Source organism: Myxine glutinosa, chromosome 1, assembly GCF_964187855.1.
Source record: "Myxine glutinosa chromosome 1, kmMyxGlut1.1, whole genome shotgun sequence".
Classification (NCBI taxonomy): domain Eukaryota; kingdom Metazoa; phylum Chordata; class Myxini; order Myxiniformes; family Myxinidae; genus Myxine; species Myxine glutinosa.
Genome location: NC_136261.1, coordinates 217,046,388 through 217,070,406, shown reverse-complemented (window position 1 = coordinate 217,070,406; position 24,019 = coordinate 217,046,388). Strand labels below are relative to the sequence as shown.

Below are 24,019 nucleotides of genomic sequence, written 5' to 3'. Positions count from 1 at the left end.
TAGACCGTGGGCCGAGCCCCTGTTTTGTTTACTTTCGTGACCCACCTCGCATATCTACCTGCATTTATAATACTAGGGCATGCCCGTACTATATATATATCTAAAATTATATCCCCCCCCTCTATTTACATGAAATGGTTTGGTTCATTCGCAAAGCCAAAGCGAACGGCTTGCGAGTACGGTGGCAATCCCCCCCCCTCTATTTACATGAAATGGTTTGGTTCATTCGCAAAGCCAAAGCGAACGGCTTGCGAGTACGGTGACAATCCCCCCCCTCTATTTACATGAAATGGTTTGGTTCATTCGCAAAGCCAAAGCGAACGGCTTGCGAGTACGGTGACAATCCCCCCCCCTCTATTTACATGAAATGGTTTGGTCCAAAGCGAACGGCTTGCGGAGTTTGGTAAAGAAATCGCCATAGCTCGGTAACTACTTCTCCGATTAATATGAAACCTTGAAAAGGCACATCCTCGGGTCCCCAGCAATATACCTGGCAAGTTTCAAGTATATCGGACCCGTGGTTGTCGAGAAACAGCGGTCACAGACACACAGACATACACACACACATATACACACACATACACACACACACACAGAGATTACTGGAATTATAGATAGATGTTGTGTAAAAATATTACAGAATTAATATCTGAAACTCGTCAAGCACAAAACTTGCACATATTTTCAAAATGTGGAAAAAACACCCAAAATGTTGACGATCTTTTAAATAAATATTGTCCAATCAAAGCACATGCAACATAGGCCACGAGTGGCCGTGAGCGCTAATCAGCTAATCAGCCAATCGCGCGCTTCGTTTCAGACTGTACATACAGTGCTGGTGCAGCTGTCATGGCGACTTACATGTAGTCAGATGCAGCCATGGAAGGCGAAGATTCTGATGTTAGTTCTTCGGGGTTTTGCTTCATGCATGTCGTCAATACGCACAGCAGAGTGATTCCATTATTTAATAATTTTAAATAAGACAAGTCAGGAGAGACGATGGGTCAAGAGCGATCGGTATTCAATGACAAAGGACGGACTATAACCGAAACAGGCCTGGACAGGCCAGGCCCGGAAATGTCAAAACGAAGGTTACTGACCTTGAAATGAGATAGAAAATAAGGTGTAATCAGTTATGAGGTTAGTTAGCCAGACAATACCGAAAATTCGGTTTGATTCCGACAACTTTGAAACTTTGACCTTTGTGACCTTCAAAGGTCAAAGGTCGAAAATTCCGAAATTTGTTAGAAAACTTGTATTTCATGATGTATGTGATAATATAAGATCATGTACGACATTTCACCCTATCAGGAAGCGAACAATGTAATAAAACCATCAAAAATCGACTTTTCTAAATTTTGTGACCTTGTGACTTTGACCTTGGGGCGAAAATGAAAAATCGAGCTCCGTGGGGCGAGACACATGACATTGGCCTAACCAAATATCGAAACCCCTGTCAGATTCAGCCAAACCCCTCGGAGAAGATGTAGCTTGAACTCGATTACCCCCTAAAAATACATCTTTTTCGGGCGTGGCTCTGCCCACAATGGGCGCAATACGCCCACTCTAGGCAGGACACAACTAGATCATGATATCAACCTCCCACCCAAGTTTCATCAAGATGATATAATCATCGGGTAGTTATGCTGCGGACAGACAGACACACAGACAGACACACACCCATGACGAATATAGTGGTCACTTGATAAGTCGTGAACCAATTTAATAAGATTTTTAATAAGTTAATTTTTTCATAAATGTTATTTTTTATAACATTCCAATTCATTTTTAATAAGAGCTTGGATAACTAGTTTGATAATTAATTTCAGTTCATGAAGAATAAAATTTTAAAAAATCACTCAGTTTGATATTCAAATTAGAATGGCCATCTTCTGGTAAAACATTTTTTAAAAACATTTCCTTGTGTTATGTGTGTGTGTGTGTGTGTGTGTGTGTGTTTGTGTGTGTATGTGTGTGTGTGTGTGTAGGTGTAGGTGTGTGTGTGAGAGGGTGTAGGACCTCGATCACCCAAACTCCTGGACAGTTTCCCCATCTCTACATAGACTACATACTTTATATTTAGAATTCCCATTCAGTTGTACACAGTTGTACATTCAGTTGTACACTATATAATAATGGACACAAGATGGCGCTATAGATTTTGCTAATTAGCATAACTAATTAATGTGCAACTTTTTGCACTGACGAGTTGTGAATTCTTTCTAAGTGATTTTTTATCTAAATCTTTGCAAAATTTCAGGTAGATACCAAAGGTGGGTCACGAAAGTCAAAAACTAGACAGATTTTGGAGGCTTGGCCCACTAAAAGGCAGATGGAGCTATACGGGAGGAGAGACAGTTTCAAAAAATGAAAATCAGGTGCCACCAACCTGTCTGTGATATGAGCAATGGGACTGAGTATTTTATTTTATTAATTATTGGATATTATAAGAATTATAAATTAGCTTGTGTTGGATTTGGGTGGGGAGGATATATATATAAAAAAAATAACCACCTTTAGAGGCCATTTTTCCCCGCAAAGCGGTGGTTGGACCTTTTTCGGGAACCGTGGTTGTTGTTGTTTTTTGGTCCCCTTTTTGAAGTAATGTTTTACGGCTGGATGCCCTTCCTGACGCCAACCCTTTTTGCCACCTTTAACGACAACCAGGGAATTCACCTTTAACGACAACCAGGGAATTACCATTGAACTGGTACTCAATTAGCCGACCTCAGAAGGCATGACAGGCTGAGTCAACCCCCCTGGCGTTAATTCAGCGATCGACCAGGATTCTGAACCCAGGATCCTAGGTATCCTAAGCTGGCACCCTAGCCGCTAGCCCAACACAACACCAGGATGGGAGTATCTATATAAGAGAGATGTTTGTCTGTCTGTGTGTGTCACCATTTTCTCAGAGATGGCTGAACGGATCTTTGTCAAACTTTCAGAGGTTCATCAATGAATGATGTTTTAGGCAAAAAAAAAAAAAAAAAAAAAAAAAAAGGAAAAAAGAAAATTCTATTTTTGGGGGGATTAAAAAAAAATCGCTCTATAGCGTCTGAGCTTTTGTAGGTATGGGAAAGGTAATATTAACTTATCACCGATTAGTGTGTGTGTGTATTATAATATTAAATATATATTTTCCTCAGTGGGTGTAGGGAAGTCTCTTAGGTATCCACAAAAAATAGGAAACCCCCCCCCCCCCCCCCAAATTTACGCCGGGTACTCCTGCTAGTATGAAATAAAGCTTTCTTAACCGCCCTGTGGTTATACAGCTTTGAGGCTTCTCTGCAGGCCTTTGCTACAAGCTGGTAGATTTATTAATACATTCCAGTTGCAAACAGCTATAGTCAGGAAGTAAGTGTGTGATATTGATCAATGGATTTGTGATTACATGAGATGTGATTTTCATTACAACAGAGGGCAATTAACTTAGCTGGACATTGTATTAACTTGCTAGTAATTGAAAAGGCTAACCTAGTTCATTGTTAGTCATTATTTTCCATATACATGTGCAATATTGGTAGTACTGTGACATTCCGCTCCTTTTATATGCACTGCACATTGTTCACAAACCACTGTCCCCAAAGCAATATATATATATATATATACAGTCACGTGAAAAAGTAAGTACACCCCATGTAAAGTTTTCACTTTTTCAACATATTTCAACATACAGCTATTTGATCATCATTTCAACAATATTGATAGATAAAGGTGATATAACATAACAAATATCATGAAACATTTACATTTTGTAGTCCATTGTATAATTTAAATAAACATAAATGCAAATTTCGCATGTGGAAAAAGTAAGTACACCCTTGGCTCTAATAGTTGGTATTGCCCCCTTTGGCAGAAACAACCTCAAGTAGGCGTTTCTTATAACCGTCTACCAGTCTCTGACATCGACTGGGAGAAATTTTTGCCCACTCCTCCATGCAGAATTCGTTCAGCTGTGCGATGTTTGAGGGGTTTCTTGCATGCACAGCTCGTTTCAAATCCCCCCACAACATCTCGATGGGATTTAGATCCAGGCTTTGACTTGGCCATTCCAGAACCCTCCATTTCTTTCTTTTCAGCCATTCCTTGGTGGATTTACTGGTATGTTTAGGGTCATTGTCATGTTGCAAGGTCCACCCTCGGTTGAGGTTCAACTTTCCGAAAGATGGCCTCACATTATCCTCAAGCACCCTCTGGTACAATGAAGAATTCATAGTGGATTCTATGATGGTGAGCCGCCCAGGCCCTGATGCAGCAAAGCTGCCCCAAACCATAATATTTCCACCACCATGCTTTCCAGTTGGTATCAGGTTCTTGTGGTCAAATGCTGTCTTTGGTTTTCGCCAAACATGTCTTCTGGTACTGTGGCCAAATAGCTCTACCTTTGACTCATCTGTCCAGAGCACATTGTTCCAGAAGTGCTGGTCTTTGCCTAGGTGTTCCTTTGGCAAACTTTAGTCTTGCCCTGATGTTCTTTCTGGACAGCAAATGTTTCCTCCTGGCACACCTCCCATGTAGATCAAATTTGTGCAGCCTCTTTCTAATGGTAGACTCGTGCACTTTGACATCAACAGTGGCAAGAGCTACCTGTAGGTCCCATGATGATATTCTGGGGTTCTTAGAAACTTCTTTCAGCATCTTGCGGTCTACTCTCGGGCTGAACTTGCTGGCGTGGCCTGGCCTGAACAAGTTGGCAGTTGTTTGGCATCTTCTCCACTTGTAGATGATCTTCCGGACAGTCGAATGATTGATTTCAAGTTGTTTGGAGATCTTTTTAAATCCCTTCCCAGACTCGTAGGCATCTATAACCTTCTTTCTGAAGGCCTCAGAGAGCTCTTTTGATCTTGGCATGGTGACGCCGCACACTTCAACAACAAAGAGCAAACCAAACTAAATGTCTGAGGTTTAAATAAGACAGGTTCCTCCAAGATCCTCTCTAACGATGTTCTAATCATTTGCACCTGAGTTGGTGCACCTGATTCTAATTTTAGGTATTTTAAGTAGTGATAAATGTCGGGGTGTACTTACTTTTTCCACATGCGAAATTTGCATTTATGTTTATTTAAATTATACAATGGACGACAAAATGTAAATGTTTCATGATATTTGTTATATCATATCACCTTTATCTATCAATATTGTTGAAATGAAGATCAAATGGCTGTATGTTGAAATATGTTGAAAAAAATCAAAACTTTACATGGGGTGTATTAACTTTTTCACGTGACTGTATATGGCCCCTTATTAAATCACCCACACTGTATTGAAATTCCTGCCAATATACTCACCTTGCTTTTCCCTCAAGGCAAACACTTTTCTTTGCTATCACCCCCGTAGCTAGTCAATCCGCCATGGAGGCGGCTCCTACAGCAGGGTGCAACTGGCCAGAGGAAGAGTCCAGTTGGCGACACATTCCTCCCAACGTGCTGCGCCCACTATCAGATGCCCCAGTTTTCCCCTCTCACCGGCGCACATCGGCACGGTGCCGTCGCCACGCTGAACGGACCTCTAGTCTTGTTGATAATGAGAAAAGCTCTCAGAAGCCCTTTAGATTGGGTAAGGCTGAGCTGGCAAAGTCTCATCATCAGGAGCCCCAGAGGTCGATAAACAAATCAGCACTTGAAAATAACACGCCACAGCTTGCTTGGCAAGAGACGGACAGAAGTTCTCTTGATGCCATGGTGGCATCGAGCCCAGAGTGGATACTTCCATCACAGCGTGGGTAAGTTATTTACACTCAGTGTAGGACTAAGATCCATTTAATTAAACAAGCCATTCAACTGTTGATATTGTATAATGGGACCCCACAGCATCTTTAATATTTTGTGCGCTTGGCACTGCAGAACGTAATAGGGCCTAAAGGTCACCAAAAAATAAGCCATTTTGCCTTTGGAATATGCAGATATCCATTATACACTCACCTTTTTAATGTTTATTTTTGCTTTCCTATCATCTCCGATCCCCACCTTTCATTCCATGTCAAGGATAAATAAATGTTGACCTAGCTAATTGTTATTGATGAACAAAGCTCAAGATTGAGTACAATCAGGATGGGTAAGGTAAACTATATGTGGAATAGAAGCGTATGATTTGTTGATGTAGTTGCTGTGACTGTCCATTCTTTACCACCCAACCTTTCCACCGATGTTTTCTATACTCCGGTCATGGATACAGCATCCCTGCTGGTAGTGTGGCCCATGGTAGCCCAGTCTCTCAACAGGAAGCTGATGGTGGTCCACTTATCAGCTGGCCTTCCAGGTAAGGAGAATGTTGTTTTTTTCCTACCACTTTTCTAAAATGAATACTCTTACAACAATTACTTTAATTATAGGGCTTGCATGTTTTAGATTAGGTCAAGGATTTTGGCATTCCCAGTTAAATTTGTTGTGCCCCAACCATTCTTTGCGTTCCACACCTTAACTAGAGCGAAGCAGCAGCAGACCTTTTGTGAAGATCCTTATTTGTCAAACACATCTTTGCTACCACCTTGGAGACATCCTACCCACAACCGTTCGGCATCCAGCAGGGAGTTCTCTCAAGCGAGTGGACCTTCAACTCGGCCCTGGCAAATGCAGTCTCAGAATGTTTCTAATGAGCTGCCTGGCTCACCTACTGTGGCCCGAAGACTGTTGGCGGATACTCAGAAATGTCCCCCATCAGGTGCTTCCATTCCACATAAATCCTTGAATACCTCTGCATCTCGCCCAGCCTTTGTTGACCCTCGTTATTCCCGACATCAGACACAGCTTCATACTGAGAAAAAGCAAGACTGGGATGTTGTTTCAGGTAGACTGGGGGACGAAGACAGTGGCCGATTGGAAGTGAGACCGGATAGTAATCTCTTAGGTTTTTCCAGAGGTCCTGGAAGATCAGGTGGTGCATTTCGGCCAGTTACTAGATCGAGACCCCGTGATCCTGGTGAGGGTCAAGAAGAATTTACAGTGCCTGCCATTTTGGCAGGAAAATTTGGACGAGATACAGATCGCCTAATGCGCAGTGGACGTACAGTGTTACCATCTCAGGTGCGAAAGCATGAAAAGGAGCAAGTGGAGATTGAGCAAGCTGTTGGGCCTATATCAGCTTTGGCTACATCTGAGTGCAGTCCTTTGTCAGCAAACCATGGGATTTCATCTTCCCATATCGACGATCGGCTGAAGGGTGATGGAGGAGTGGATGAAAAACAGACTGTGTGTAGAAAAAATGAAAAAGAGAATGATGCCAAAACACTATCTGAAGAGGCACCTTCTGAACTCACAGCGAGAGCGACTAATAGTTCAGCTGGCACTGGACAAGATCGAACTCGACCTCCACAAAACCACTTACATGAAGGAATTCTACCTGAAAGATCCAAGAGGTGGAAATGTGAGATGAAAAACACCTCAAAATGCAAGGAAGAGCCAGGTTCAAAGTTGTTGTATCGACCCCGAAGTCAGTCTTTGGAGCGGGAAGATGTAATGTTGGTCCACAGGTGAGAAAGGGTAATGGAGTAGAGGGTTGTGTTTATTGAAAAAGACAAGGTGATGGAACTTACCAAAAGTTTTTGTTAATTTGTCTCCCCCTTCCCCCCCCCCCCCCATCCCATTTTCCTAAATTCTAACACTCCCTACAATGGCAGAGGTGGACAGGAAATTCAGTCTGGTGACAACAAGTCAAAGCCCAGAATGAAAGCAGGTCATACGCCAGAAAGAGAGAAAAGGGGCGAATGGGAGATGGGTAAAATGAAAAAAGAGAAAGGGGACAAGGCTTTACACAGAAGAGGTATTGAATTTGTTAAAGGGATTATGAATGTAACTGGGATCGTAAACGGCAGGGAAAAGGAAAACAAAGTGGAGATGGATAGGATAAACAAATCGGAGAATGCAGAACAGTTGAGATTCAGCAATGCGGAGTTGGGAAAAATGGAAGGAATATTGCATAGGAATTATGTTGAACAGAGAGAGCATGGGAAAGAAGGAGATAGTGCAGAGAGGTCAAAGGAATGGGATATAAGATGTGTATCTAAGAGAGAGCAAATGGGTGAGAAAGAACATGGAAAACAAATGGGACAGATACAGGACATGATTACTAATGGGGAGAGAGAACGTGCAGCGGAGGAGTGGAGAACAGGAGGGCAAGCATCTTTGAGGCGTCGAACCCGGCGCTACATCACACCTGGTGTTGACCGGCGCACCTCAGAACGCTTCAAGACTCAGCCAATCACCTTGGCAGAGCGATACCACAATCAGGTGTACGTAAACCTTTACCTTTATGATCCACTTACTTTTATTTAATTCACTCTTTTTGGCGAATTTTTGGTTTATTGCAGTGATTTTCACAATCGTGATGATGTTCATGATGAGGATGAATGGAATTGCAGTGATTGTAATTATTACTTTACCCCTTATGATCCTGATTGTATAAGATAAACAATGATGACTATAAAGCATCTGCAAATGCAAAGCCCATCCGCGCGTCCGTTTGTATTCAAACGTCTTCTTCCGTATGCTCAAAATAACGAAAACAGTCGACAAAAAATACAAAATGAAAATTGACGATTTTATGAAACCTTGACCTTTGACCTTTTGATAGATAAAAAAAACAATTGTCTCCTACCTTTTGATTAGTGAACCAATTCAGTAACCCAATATGCAAATTCTTTAAATTTCAGGTCAATCGGATGAAAATACACGATTGTATGTGATGCTGACCTTTGACCTTTTGACCAAATTATTAATTTGCCTTCTCCATATTCTCATAATAGAGCTTTGCTGAAAATTTGATGACAAAACTCAAATGATAAATTTAAATTTCAGGTCAAATGGATGAAAATCTATTTTAGGTGACACTGACCTTTGACCTTTTGACAGAATTATTAATTTTCCTTCTTCGTATTATCATAACAAAGCTTTGGTGCAAATTTGTTGACAATAGCTCAAATTGTAAAAAAGTTACGGCCCAGACAGACACACACAGAGGCAGACAGACAGACACACACAGACACACACAGACACACACACACACACACACACACACACACACACACACACACACACACAGACACACACACACACACACACACACACAAACACACACTTACAAAACCCTGTCTCCTGCTTTGCAGGGGACGGGCTAATAATGGAAAATAGTCATTTCTGTCTCAAAGAATTGCCATGCTGTGCCCATACATGTTCTTCGATAGTAAAACATCAATAACTGATGAAATTTCCCATTGATTGTTCACTAAAGAAGCCCCTTGGCTCAACTGTGATGATGTCTCAAAATGGTTCAGTTCAGAAATGGCCCTAATGAGGTAGGGAAGTGAACCATATGCTCAATGCGCAAGCGAGACGTGGTGAACTCAATTGTATGCGGTAAAGGGTAATTTTGTTTGAAACATACCATGGGTTCTCTAATGTCTACAAGCGTTACGCCTAGGTCCCCCGTCGGTGAAGTGATGCGAGTTGACAAAGTGGAAGATGCAAGGCGGCCATCTTGGATTTTGACGTGGCGAACCAATTTTCAATAGCGTTCTCCCTTATGCGTAGATACACCCACACACCAGATTAGAAGTTAGTAGTTCGTTTATTTTTCAAGATATTTCCTTCACAAGGTTCAGACATATATATGGTGGCGGCCATCTTGGATTTTGACGTGGCGACCCAATTTTCAATAGCGTTCTCCCTTATGCGTAGATACACCCACACACCAGATTAGAAGTTGGTACTTCGCTTATTTTTCAAGATATTCCGCTCACAAGGTTCAGACATACATGGCGTCAGACATACATGACGGCGGCCATCTTGGATTTTGACGTGGGTTGCTCCCACACACCAAATTCGAATGCGGTCATTCGCTTATGCATGCACGCACGTATGCACGCCCGCACGCATGCACGGACGGACGGACGGACGGACACACGGACGTAGGGGAAAACCATAGTCCCCCTTTCGCTCCGCGGTGCGACGGGGGACAATAAACCCAGTGCAAATTACTGGAACATTTTGAAATGTTTCTATGCGTAAAGGTCTCAATTTGGGCTTTTAAAAGCAAAAACATGAAGGCGGAAAGTTTCGGCCCTGGGAGGTCCTCATTATGACTTTTGACACCCTATCTAGGGTATTGTGACCAATCTGACAGCATTGTTTGTCAGGTGCAACAACCTGTCTATATTGTGCCCTGAGGTCTCATGTCAGATCGACTCCCTCAGGACTGGCGCTAGAACAAATCAATTCCTAAGTAAGTACATTGATCACGTTAAGCCACAATACTGACACTACAACTGAATGATACCAAACATTATTGTTATCTCAATATTGTACCCCATTCTGTGGGGAGACATCATTAGAATATATATATACAGTGGAACCTTGACTTACGAGTGCCCCAACTTACGAGTTTTTCGAGATACGAGCCGTCGCTCGGGCGGTTTATTGCTTTGAGATGCGAGCCGAGATCCGAGTTACGAGCTTTCGCCACCCGGTCACGTGGTTATCTTGCCGTGCACATACAGTACGTATCTCTGTCGTATAGCGCTGCATTTTTTTTTCGCATTTTGGTTATTTCGAGTTCACGCCGCCAGGTGGGTTCTGGTCACATGGTTATCTTGCCGTGCACGTACAGTACGTATCTCTGTCGTATAGCGCTGCATTTTTTTTTCCGCATTTTGGTTATTTCGAGTTCACGCCGCCAGGTGGGTTCTGGTCACGTGGTTATCTTGCCGTGCACGTACAGTACGTATCTCTGTCGTATAGCGCTGCATTTTTTTTTTCGCATTTTGGTTATTTCGAGTTCACGCCGCCAGGTGGGTTCTGGTCACGTGGTTATCTTGCCGTGCACGTACAGTACGTATCTCTGTCGTATAGCGCTGCATTTTTTTTTTCGCATTTTGGTTATTTCGAGTTCACGCCGCCAGGTGGGTTCTGGTCATGTGGTTATCTTGCCGTGCAAGTACAGTACGTATCTCTGTCGTACAGCGCTGCATTTTTTTTTTCGCATTTTGGTTATTTCGGAAAATTTCTTAGTTTTAACCATGGGGCCTAAGAAAGTGAGTGGCAAGTGCAGTGCTGAGAAGAAGAAGAGGATGATGTGCTTGGATATAAAACACGCAATCGTCGAAAAACATGAGCGAGGTGTCGAGGAGGACGTATATAACGGCAGAGGAGAAGAGCATGCCAGGCCACAACTTGTTCAGAATGCCGGCGATAGCTCGCCTTCTCTTTGTGGAAAACACGGTGAGATCCTTAACATCCAACAACTAATGGGACGAAAACGGGGCGCCCAGTTTAGCGGTACACACATTGATGAATCACCCTGCCTGTGATTCACCCATGACAGGTTATAGCTGGGTCGGGATTCAAACCCAGGCTGGACAGTTTAGACTTTAGAGTCAAGTGTGCGTACCTCCAGTCCAGGCCATCCTGCCAACTTGTATGCTGCATACAGGTGAAATATAAAGCGCGAGATATTTTTATATATACTGTATATTTAAAAAAAAATTGGTGTGGTTTTTGGCGGGCTGGAACGGATTAATAGCATTTCAATGCATTTCAATGGGGAAATTTGATTTGAGATACGAGCAATTTGAGTTACGAGCTCGGTCACGGAACGAATTAAACTCGTAAGTCAAGGTTCCACTGTACTAGCAGAAGTACCCGGCATTGCCGGGCGGGGGAGGAGGAGGGGAGGGGGAAGAGGAGGGGAGGGGAATGGGGGGGGGGGAGGGGGGGGAGGGGAAGGGGGGGAGGGGAGGGTGTGGGGGTGCCCGGGGGAAGAAGGGCCCCTCCCCCCTCCCCTCCCCTCCCCCCCACCCCTCCCCCCTTCACCTCCCCCTCCCCCCTTCCCCCCTCTCCCCCCTCCCCCCCGTTCCCCTCCCCTCCTCTTCCCCCTCCCCTCCTCCTCCCCCTTAACACCAGGGGGGTTGACTCAGCCTGTCATCCTACCGAGGTCGGCAAATTGAGTACCAGTTCATTGGTAATTCCCTGTGTGCCGCAAGAGGCGCCTAACAGGGTTGGCGGCACGAACCCAGAAGTCGGAACTCATTGTCGTCAAATAAATGTAGCATGTATGTTTCACTCTCTGTCACATGCCGTTGGTCCCATGTCAATCGGATGAAGTTGAAAAATTAACATTACGAAGTTTCTCTGGGACGTACTGATTCCGAATAATGAAGTTGAAAAATTAACGTTCCGAAATACGCTAATTACGCTAACAGAAGCGCTGGCGCTGCGAAGCGCTAGAGGGAGCGCTGCGCTCCCTCCCTTCGATTCCCTCCCTCTTCTGCTAGCGCTTCTGCGCTAATACGCTAATTTTAAAACCCGAAGTTTTTTAAAATTTAAGGTGTGCTGTAGTTGCTCTGAGACGTACTGATTCCGAATACGCCTTTGGTTTTTCTCTGCGATGAGTAGTTCTCGAGTTATAAGAGGACAAACAAACAAACAAACATACTTTACTGCTTTATATATATAGATACTAGCTTCGTTACTGAGGAACGGGCTTATTTTAGCTGAGGCTAATGACTACCTGAGCTGCTGTGTTGTCATGATTTACAGCAATCATAATACAAACAATTATTTTGCACAAATGTATTTGTTGTGTTTGTGATATTACATTTTTATAGGCAATTTAGGTTGAAGATTTCGGTTGAATGTTTTTTTTTCAAGAAAGAACCGCTCAGCACATACATAGGGGAGGGGTAGGTGCAGACTGGAAGTTTGGGACGATTACACCTCACCACCACGTAATTCAAAACACCTCACCACCAAGTAATTCAAAACACCGCACCACCACATAATTCAAAACACCTCACCACCACATAATTCAAAACACCTCACCACCACGTAATTCAAAACACCTCACCACCACATAATTCAAAACACCTCACCACCAAGTATTTCAAAACACCTCACCACCACATAATTCAAAACACCTCACCACCACGTAATTCAAAACACCTCACCACCAAGTAATTCAAAACACCTCACCACCACGTAATTCAAAACACCTCACCACCAAGTAATTCAAAACATCTCACCACCAAGTAATTCAAAACATCTCACCACCAAGTAATTTAAAACACCTCACAGCCAGAAAATACGTAATAAAAACACCTCACCACCACGAAATTAAAAACACCGCACAGCCATAAAACACGTAATAAAAACACCTCACCACCACGAAATTAAAAACACCTCACCACCACGAAATTGAAAACACCTCACAGCCATCAAACACGTAATAAAAACACCTCACCACCACGAAATTGAAAACACCTCACAGCCATCAAACACGTAATAAAAACACCTCACAGCCATAAAACACATAATAAAAACACCTCACCACCACGAAATTAAAAACACCTCACAGCCATAAAACACGTAATAAAAACACCTCACAGCCATAAAACACGTAATAAAAACACCTCACCACCACGAAATTAAAAACACCTCACAGCCATAAAACACGTAATAAAAACACCTCACCACCACGAAATTAAAAACACCTCACAGCCATAAAATACGTAATAAAAACACCTAACAGCCATAAAACACGTAATAAAAACACCTCACCACCACAAAATTAAAAACACCTCACAGCCATAAAACACGTAATAAAAACACCTCACAGCCATAAAACACGTAATAAAAACACCTCACAGCCATAAAACACGTAATAAAAACACCTCACAACCATAAAACACGTAATAAAAACACCTCACCACCACGAAATTAAAAACACCTCAAAGCCATAAAACATGTAATAAAAACACCTCACAGCCACGGAATTAAAAACACCTCACCACCACATAATTCAAAACACCTCACCACCACCTAATTCAAAACACCTCATCACCAACTAATTCAAAACACCTCACCACCACATAATTAAAAACACCTCACCACCACGTAATTATAAATACCTCACCACCACGTAATTCAAGACACCTCACCACCATGTGATTTAAAAACACATCACCACCCTGTGATTTAAAAACACATCTCCACCGTCATTTAAAAACACCTCACCACCACGTGATTTAAAAACACCTCACCACCATGTCATTTAAAAACCACCTCACCACCACATAATTAAAAACACCTCACCACCACGTAATTATAAATACCTCACCACCACATAATTAAAAACACCTCACCACCACGTAATTATAAATGCCTCACCACCACGTAATTCAAAACACCTCACCACCATGTGATTTAAAAACACATCACCACCCTGTGATTTAAAAACACCTCTCCACCGTCATTTAAAAACACCTCACCACCATGTCATTAAAAAACACCTCACCACCACATAATTCAAAATACCTCACCACCACGTGATTCAAAACCACCACAACGTTATTAAAAACACTTCACAACCACGGCAACAAAAGTTTGAGGGAGTCGTTAAGTGACAACACAGACACCGCCCAAGACACTGTCTTTCCCTCATGGTCCCCCTGTACTGTCTTTCCCTCGCGGTCCCCCTGTGCTGTCTTTCCCTCGCAGTCCCCCTGTACTGTCTTTCCCTCGTGGTCCCCCTGTGCTGTCTTTCCCTCGCGGTCCCCCTGTGCTGTCTTTCCCTCGCGGTCCCCCTGTACTGTCTTTCCCTCGTGATCCCCCTGTGCTGTCTTTCCCTCGTGGTCCCCCTGTACTGTCTTTCCCTCGTGGTCCCCCTGTACTGTCTTTCCCTCGCGGTCCCCCTGTACTGTCTTTCCGTCATGGTCCCCCTGTGCTGTCTTTCCCTCACGGTCCCTCTGTACTGTCTTTCCCTCGTGGTCCCCCTGTGCTGTCTTTCCCTCGTGGTCCCCCTGTACTGTCTTTCCCTCGCGGTCCCCCTGTACTGTCATTCCCTCGCGATCCCCCTGTGCTGTCTTTCCCTCATGGTCCCCCTGTACTGTCTTTCCCTCGCGGTCCCCCTGTACTGTCTTTCCCTCGTGATCCCCCTGTGCTGTCTTTCCCTCGTGGTCCCCCTGTACTGTCTTTCCCTCGCGGTCCCCCTGTACTGTCTTTCCGTCATGGTCCCCCTGTGCTGTCTTTCCCTCGCGGTCCCTCTGTACTGTCTTTCCCTTGCGGTCCCCCTGTGCTGTCTTTCCCTTGTGGTCCCCCTGTACTGTCTTTCCCTCATGGTCCCCCTGTACTGTCTTTCCCTCGTGGTCCCCCTGTACTGTCTTTCCCTCGTGATCCCCCTGTGCTGTCTTTCCCTCGTGGTCCCCCTGTACTGTCTTTCCCTCGCGGTCCCACTGTGCTGTCTTTCCTTCGTGATCCCCCTGTGCTGTCTTTCCCTCGTGGTCCCCCTGTGCTGTCTTTCCCTCGCGGTCCCCCTGTACTGTCTTTCCATCGTGGTCCCCTTGTGCTGTCTTTCTCTCGTGGTCCCCCTGTACTGTCTTTCCGTCGTGGTCCCCCTGTGCTGTCTTTCCCTCACGGTCCCTCTGTACTGTCTTTCCCTCACGGTGCCCCTGTGCTGTCTTTCCCTCATGGTCCACCTGTACTGTCTTTCCCTCACGGTCCCTCTGTACTGTCTTTCCCTCGCAGTCCCCCTGTGCTGTCTTTCCCTCGTGGTCCCCCGGTGCTGTCTTTCCCTCATGGTCCCCCTGTACTGTCTTTCCCTCGTGGTCCCCCTGTGCTGTCTTTCCCTCGTGATCCCCCTGTGCTGTCTTTCCCTCGTGGTCCCCCTGTACTGTCTTTCCCTCGCGGTCCCCCTGTGCTGTCTTTCCTTCGTGATCCCCCTGTGCTGTCTTTCCCTCGTGGTCCCCCTGTGCTGTCTTTCCCTCGCGGTCCCCCTGTACTGTCTTTCCATCGTGGTCCCCCTGTGCTGTCTTTCCCTCGTGGTCCCCCTGTACAGTCTTTCCCTCGCGGTCCCCCGTACTGTCTTTCCCTCGCGGTCCCCCTGTACTGTCTTTCCGTCGTGGTCCCCCTGTGCTGTCTTTCCCTCACGGTCCCTCTGTACTGTCTTTCCCTCGCGGTGCCCCTGTGCTATCTTTCCGTCGTGGTCCCCCTGTGCTGTCTTTCCCTCGTGGTCCCCCTGTGCTGTCTTTCCCTCGCGGTTGTCAGCTCTTTCACGAGCCTCGATTCAGTATACAAAAAAAATAAAAAAATAAAAAATGTGTAGATATATAGATAAATGACTGTACCTGAGTTGACGTTTAGTCATGGCTTAAACCAATCATAATTCAAACAATTATTTTGCAAAAATGTATTTGTAATATAAGTGATATTACTTTTTATAAACAATTGAAGTTGAAAAACAAAATTCACCAAAAAATCCCCCCCCCCCCCCCCCAAAAAAAAATAATTGGAAAAGTTTTCAAAAAAAATACCCTTAGGACATACCGACGGGAGAGATATGTGCATACCAGAAGTTTGGTACGATTTCACAAAAGTTTGAGAAAGTAGTTCAGTGACAACACAGGACAGACGCTGCACAGATATATATACGTATATATATACAAGACAGACACTGCACAGATATATATATATATATATGCATGGATTTGCGGAATATACATTCCACGCAATATAAAATGTGAATTTTAACTCCTCCTCCTCCCTCCCTCACAAACCCCAAATCCTCAACCTACACTTCCCAACCCCACCTGTGCAAAAATTGTATCGTTAGAAATAGTTGTACTCTCATATACTTCCTGACAGTTTAACTTTAGAATCACGATAGATTACGCTATTGAGCTTTATGTATACTGTAGTAAGGATTGCTGGATTGCCATTGGACCCAATTTTCATTGGACTTCACCACCTTGTAGCATACCTGCCTGCCGGATTCGAGGGGGGCGGGGGGGGGGGGGTGTCTTTTGGGTCATCGGGAACTTTTGGGTCCTCTGGAACTTTTGCCTCTTTTGGGTCCTCGGTGACTTTTGGGTCATCTGGGTCTTTAACGATCTTTTGGGTTTTAAAGGGTTTCAAAGGTCGAAGTGGTCTCAGCAGTCTAAAGAGTTGAAGAGTACATTTCAATCTATCTATAATTCCAGTAATCTCTGTGTGTGTGTCTGTGTGTGTGTCTGTGTGTATGCGACCGCTGTTTCTCGACAACTACCGGTCCGATATACTTGAAACTTGCCAGGTATATTGCTGGGGACCCGAGGATGTGCCTTTTCAAGGTTTCATATTAATCGGAGAAGTAGTTACCGAGCTATGGCGATTTCTTTACCAAACTCCGCAAGCCGTTCGCTTTGGACCAAACCATTTCATGTAAATAGAGGGGGGGGGATTGTCACCGTACTCGCAAGCCGTTCGCTTTGGACCAAACCATTTCATGTAAATAGAGGGGGGGGGGGGGATTGTCACCGTACTCGCAAGCCGTTCGCTTTGGACCAAACCATTTCATGTAAATAGAGGGGGGGGGGGGGGGATTGTCACCGTACTCGCAAGCCGTTCGCTTTGGCTTTGCGAATGGACCAAACCATTTCATGTAAATAGAGGGGGGGGATATAATTTTAGATATATATATAGTACGGGCATGCCCTAGTATTATGTAATTAATTAATAGACGTACGTAATGAATAGACACAAAAAGTATGACACACACACACACACACACACACACACACACACACACACCTCATCCATTTATCGTCGAAGACAATGTTTATGTATGTGTACACAAGGGTGACATGATTCACAAAGTGCTCATTTTTTTTTTTTCTTCAATAATTTCTTATGCTAATATTGGTGGTAGCTGGTAAACATGTCAAATAATTAGGCTAAAACAAAAAAAAGGTGATTCAATAAATAATGAACGTAAACTGTATTTGTGATTTCACGTACACTGTAACAGGTTACACTAACAAACGGTAATTTTGAAAGTCAGACCAAGCTACCCATTATTAATATATTCAGCCTCCCCTCCCCCCTTCCCCAAATGGAGAAGTCAAACTACGCCTATGGATTGCTGGTAACTGAAGTAGTTACAGATCTAACTAGAACGGCATTCGGTAGAGCGCACACCTCCGCCAGGCTGAACAGTTTGTTTTCTATCCCACTGATAGGCCGGGTCTGGATTCGACCTGAACCAAAATCTAACCGGCTTGTTCTTGTCACATAACCAACTCATCCACCAAGTTTTATCATAATCTGTCCACAACATTTTGAAATATCATCCTATATATCATTTTTAGCCCGATCTCTCAATGGTGAAGAGTCGTTTAAAAATTCGAGTATCCGGATCTGAATCCGAATCTTCACCAAAATCGAAGCCATTAGTCCTTGTCACACACACAAACTCTCTACCAAATTTTGGTCGAATCCGTCCACTGATCATCCTTGCTCCCCTACCTCCCTCATTTCTTACCCCCTCCCCCCATTTCCTTGGAGGTTGCTTCTTCTTCTTCCAGGTTTGGTATCACCTCTTCAATATAAGTACTGTACAGTATCCCGATGCAGAAATCCCCTTGATATGTCATTGTTGTGTTATTGTGATATTTTAAAAAGGATTGTCGTTGATTTATTGATGGTGTGTTCTGACCCAGAATGGAAGAAACGTCCCCAGAAGATATTGGTAAGTGATGAATGCACCAATTTTATGATTACTAAAAACCATCATCATAATAATCTTAATCATCATCAGCTCGTCATAATTTGCAATTTGCATGTGACGTGCTTTATTTCAAAAACTTTCCAAGTGACACCAAAGCAATTTTTATTTTCTTTGTAACCACACCAAGAGAGAATTTGTAATTGTTGTTGACTGTGGTTGTATAGGAGGGGAAACTCAGAGTTGGGAGAGAATGTATTAAAATTCACTTGTTTTGGCATATGTAAAGAGCTTCCAACAAATGTGATTCCTTCTCAATGAGGCTGTTGATCCACTGATACAATACGCCTTTTCCCTTTTCCATCTCATATTTTTCCAGGTTATGAGAATGTGGATGAGAAGGCCAGATTGAGTGTTGCAGCTAAACGCACGTTATTCAAGGTGTGATTCCCTTTGGGATTGAGGAGTGGTGGTAAGCTGTCACAAGTCTGTTTTTCAGAAGTCTTGTTGAAAAAAGTAAGAGGACATTTGAAAAAATGTTTATGCAGGAAATGGAGGGTAGTTGTGAGATCCAACATTGACATATAGGTCTCGGTTGCACCTAGCATCTCAATTTGACCGAGCTGCCAAGCCATGCTCATTCTAGGCTTTGGGGCCTGACACCTGAGGATCATGGCTTATAGCAGCCCCGCTCACTCTGCAGCAGGAATAGCTCACCCGCTGTGGGTGTTCCGGCCCTTTAATGGCAAGGTCGTGGTGAGGCAGGTTTGACGTCACTTGCTTTGCTAATTCATTCGTCCACTGACTTCCCCTTTGTCTGCTCCTTCAGCATTAGGTCTCTTGACCTGTTATTCACAGCAGCATCTCACACCTGTGACAGATTGTCTATCATGTTTGTGGCTTGCAAGTGCTCCCTTCTCGTAATAATAATAATAATAATAATAATCATCATCATCATCATTAATGCCTGGTATTTATTAGGTTAGTATGACAATCAAAAGGTTTCCATTGTGGGATAATTAGGTAGTGATCTCTTCTCTAATTTTATCAGTAATTCATCCGCTGATGATATCAATTTATATGAAGACATGTCACACCTAATGCAAAAGAAGAAGCCTTTTGGCCTATTCTTGGTTCATATGCAAATGTTATTGACTTACACTCATGGCACATACTTGTACTTGATATTTCAGTGAAGAAAAATAAGTGACTTAATTGATTTTTCCATGCACGAATTTACACATACCTTGCATGTCCTCATTGTATGTGCTTCATCTATTGACGTTGTTTATGTGACCATGGTTTCGGCCTCAAAACTATCGCAAAAGGTTATTTTGAAGCTCTCAAATCCACCTGATTGTGAATGGGACGTTGGACTTAATGTGTGACGGACATGGAAAATTGTCGGTTGTACTTGAAGCCTGTTGTCTTTTGTATTTTGAAAAGGAAAAAAAATAAATCCAAAATTACTTGAAAAGAGCTTAAAACACTTCAGGGGAGCAAGCCAATCAATATTCTTTGAAAGCAAAGCAATATTCTCAAAAATTCTAGAATAAATGACTTAACCGTTGCTATCCTTTGGAAAACTATTGAAGGAATTCAGGAGGAAAGTATTTTCTGTAATACAGCTAGTTATTCAAATCAGGCGTTAAAGCATTTTTATATGTTCACGACGGTGTGTTCTTCTAGTCATACCCTCATAGTTGAACCATTCACAACTAAAGATTTCATGGAACACATTACCCCACACAGTCTTGAGAGAAAAAGACATAGGCCTGGTCTGCCAGCAGCAAATTTGATTGGTCGACATTATGTAAACTTCCGTAATATTTTGTCCAAGTACTGCTAAACAGAAGGGATTTGAAAGTAACAAAAAGGCAACTCGTGTTCTTCAATGTTCACGTATATAAATCAATTAAAATAAAATAACGATTTAAAAGGTTGTAGAAAAAAAAAATCAGACGTTTACTGCCGTTGATGCAGCATCTTTTACACCACCTTATTTAATCCATTACATTAGTTATTCATGCCTGTTGTTTGTGTCCTTTATGACATCCTTAAAACAGTTTAATTCCTGTTTGGAAAGATTTTCAATTTTCTTTGACTGCCAGACAGGCAGACAGCCAAACTATTTCACTCCTCTGGTGTGCATGCGTGATCGGGATGAATTCAGAGCCAAATCAAAGGGAGGTGCAAAGCGCCCCTCCCTTTATATAAGGGATCGTTTCTCTGTATGCAGCTTTAACATGGGGACTGAAAATTCGTTTCTCGGCTTCTACTGGACGGAGTTGGCTGCAAATTTCAGAAGTAAATGCTTTGTATGTTGAGGTAATATGTTTCAAATTTCGGGCAACGTCCGTTTATGCATTCTTGAGTTTTATTTAGAAAACCCTTGAAATCACATTGGTGTCCGTCCGTCCGTCCGCCCGTCCGCCCAAAATGTGTTGGCACTCATATCTCAAGGACTATACATTGAAACCAACTGAAACCGTGGAATATACATCGGCCAATAGGTCTAGTTAATGGCTTTCAAAACATATTCCACCTAAGTGCTATAGTCTTTGCTTTACAATTAAATATATATAAATATATATATACATAAATAAATATATAAAAATATATACACACTTGGACTTGGAAATATATACACACAAATCCGCCAATTTGACTCATACACTTGCAAGAAGAAGTAAATGTATTTTATTTGCCAGATGTAGGGCGCCCCTTTATACAAACTTTTCTAGAGCATTACTTGATTCCTCCTAAGAACACAAGGGTAGTACAGCATACACACGAGATTTTTTTTTGAATGTCCTTTCTTTTCTATACTTTGCCACATGGCACATACCCTTATATAAAGGGGCCTTTTCTATGCCCCTGGCATTTTACCCAAGAATTACTGTTAAACTACAGGTTCATTTTCCAATTCATGTTCTGATTCATGTTCAAAATATAACATTCAATTGAAATCCAAGTTGTTCCTCAATCACAAACTGACATTTGGTGACAGACAGACAGACAGACAAGTGAATCAATTGCTTAACCTCACTTTTCGCTTCCTGTGCATGGGATAATAATATGGCTCAGCATGATTGATGCAATGAGATACATCACCTTATGACTGGATGAGACAATTTAGAGGCATCATTTGCACTCAGTGGTTTGTAGCTCGGACTTGAATATCGAAGCATTACAAACATTGCCTCCATCATCTTAACTGTTAACATAATCTTAACCAGGGCATTTATTTCAAGCCATTATTTATGATTTAGACCCAACCCAGATCGTGATGAAGGCCACCACGAGTCAAAGCTACCATAAACCATAGTTCATAGAGCACGTGTGTTTTTTTTGTATACGCAGTGGATACCAGTGTTGTAGTCGAGTCCACCTGGTCTGAGTCCAAGTCCGAGTCAAAGCTGTCCGAATCAAAGTCCGAGTCCTGCGGTCTGAGTCCGAGTCCAGCAGTCCTGAGTTCGAGTACTTGGCATTCTGAGTCCAAATCTGACTCCAAGTCCTGATTATTTTTTACTTGTTCTTAATACCTGCCTCTGGTTACCAACAACCCATATGCCAAATTTGGTGGACGTGGAGCAATTCGTTAATTTCTTACGATTTTCAAGCCTCCAAACCCAAACATGCACATTCATGCAGGCAAAGTTGTTGTGCTGTGCACTTGTTGGTACAAACATCCCAGGTACTGTATTTCATTTATTTTACATCGTACAAGTTCAGGTGACCACTCGTTCCTCTCTGCAACATCCCCTCTACACCGTGGTGACATTAAAATTGGATTTCGACGTCGGGAAATTTTTCCCCAAACCATTCACATCGTTAAACACAAACAAATGCGAAAATTTATAATTCTGATTATATAATTTATTTATAATAAATAATTTTTATAATCATCATTTTATCGCATCGCTAATCACATCTTAACATTAACGTTGGTCTGTAGTTTCCCTTTCAATAATGTAACTAAAGGATAATCTAGTATATTAACATATTTAAGAACGTTATCGACCAGTATAGGCCTTGTGAGGTCTCGTCAGGCCTTGTAACTAAAAACAGTTGATAAAGAAGTTAAACATAAAGGAATTAAATAGACATCTCAACTACATGTTTACAAGTCAAATTCAACATTAAATATTAAAGTTTAATGCGTGATTAAAGCAGAAATTACTTTGCATTTCATATAAAGAGTACACGTCTTTTAAAGTACTTTAGAGTCAACTTTTAAAGTACTTTAGAGTCAACTTTTAAAGTACTTTAAAGTCAACTTTTAAAGTACTTTAAAGTCAACTTTTAAAGTACTTTAGAGTCAACTTTTAAAGTACTTTAGAGTCAACTTTTAAAGTACTTTAGAGTCAACTTTTAAAGTACTTTAGAGTCAACTTTTAAAGTACTTTAGAGTCAACTTTTAAAGTACTTTAGAGTCAACTTTTAAAGTACTTTAGAGTCAACTTTTAAAGTACTTTAGAGTCAACTTTTAAAGTACTTTAGAGTCAACTTTTAAAGTACTTTAGAGCACAAGGTGATTGGCTGGAACTACCAGTGAGATTGCTGCCACTTACCTTGAAACCCAATAAAAACTCAACAAAGACTTCATGATCATTCGCCAAACCTTCGTGAAAAGCATCCCACCCTCTCCCTTTCAGTGGTGATGATAAATCCACGATGTTGGCCCTCAAATCGGTCCTCAATGTCATAGCTATGTACTGCTACTGCCACGGTCTTGCCAATCTATTCCCAAGCCAATCGATTCAATTCTCAATCTTGGTTTTTACATTGTGCTTTCAGCGTTAAACTCATTTCGTTTGACGTGCGCTGTTGTGCAAACGTGTCCCAGACAGGACCAATGCTGTTCTGTACAGACGCTACCAAATCTCACAAACACCGACCGTCCCATTAATTATTGAGTATTTTATGTTTGCTTTCTATACAGTATCTGTTTAGTTGTTCTCATAGGACATTTGGTTAAAACGTACACATACATACATATTCAGTATTCACTATTAATAAACTCAGTACAAGATGAATATCCTTGAACAAGAACAGTTTCCTGGAACGTATCGGCCTGCTCGTCTTAACAGGAGTCTGCTCTAAGTTTATTTTTTAATCCATCATGGATTAAATCCAAAAACTACATTAGAGTTCTGAGGAAAGCAAGTTACCCCTGTGCTTCCCTCGACATATTGCACCAGTTTTAACCCTTATTGTGATATTGTTGCCCTGCGCTAAATTGTGTAATCATGTAAGGAAGATTTAATTATATATTTTACCGTCGCTGTGAGTGAGAAAAATTGTTACAATTGGTTTCTGACATGTTGTCTTTTTGTCAATTTGCTTATTCAGGAAATGGAGAAAAGTACAGGCAGCGCTGGCCCATCATCGCCGAAACTTCGCTCTCGGAACGCAGCAGTGGAGCGACGCTTGCATCGGCGCTTGCAGGAGCGAGCCATGACACAGCTGTTGCCCCAAGACTATTCACCTGCAATGCACAGGTGGTCTGCACAGCATACTCGATGATGCTTTGCATTTTCAGAATTATCAGCTA

General features: G+C 42.6%; 1 protein-coding gene across 2 annotated transcripts in view; it reads left to right on the top strand.

Annotated features, from left to right (window-relative positions):
• LOC137433961 (uncharacterized) overlaps window positions 1–24,019 on the top strand; it is a 148,267-nt gene that overhangs the window by 48,435 nt on the left and 75,813 nt on the right. For both annotated transcript variants that reach the window (XM_078783717.1, XM_078783714.1), the window contains exons 3-9: window positions 5,338–5,722; window positions 6,175–6,258; window positions 6,425–7,468; window positions 7,616–8,227; window positions 18,458–18,486; window positions 18,842–18,903; window positions 23,818–23,966. In XM_078783717.1, the coding sequence (XP_078639843.1) occupies window positions 5,352–5,722; window positions 6,175–6,258; window positions 6,425–7,468; window positions 7,616–8,227; window positions 18,458–18,486; window positions 18,842–18,903; window positions 23,818–23,966 (2,351 nt within the window). In that variant the 5' untranslated portion in view covers window positions 5,338–5,351. The remainder of the gene's footprint in view (window positions 1–5,337; window positions 5,723–6,174; window positions 6,259–6,424; window positions 7,469–7,615; window positions 8,228–18,457; window positions 18,487–18,841; window positions 18,904–23,817; window positions 23,967–24,019) is intronic.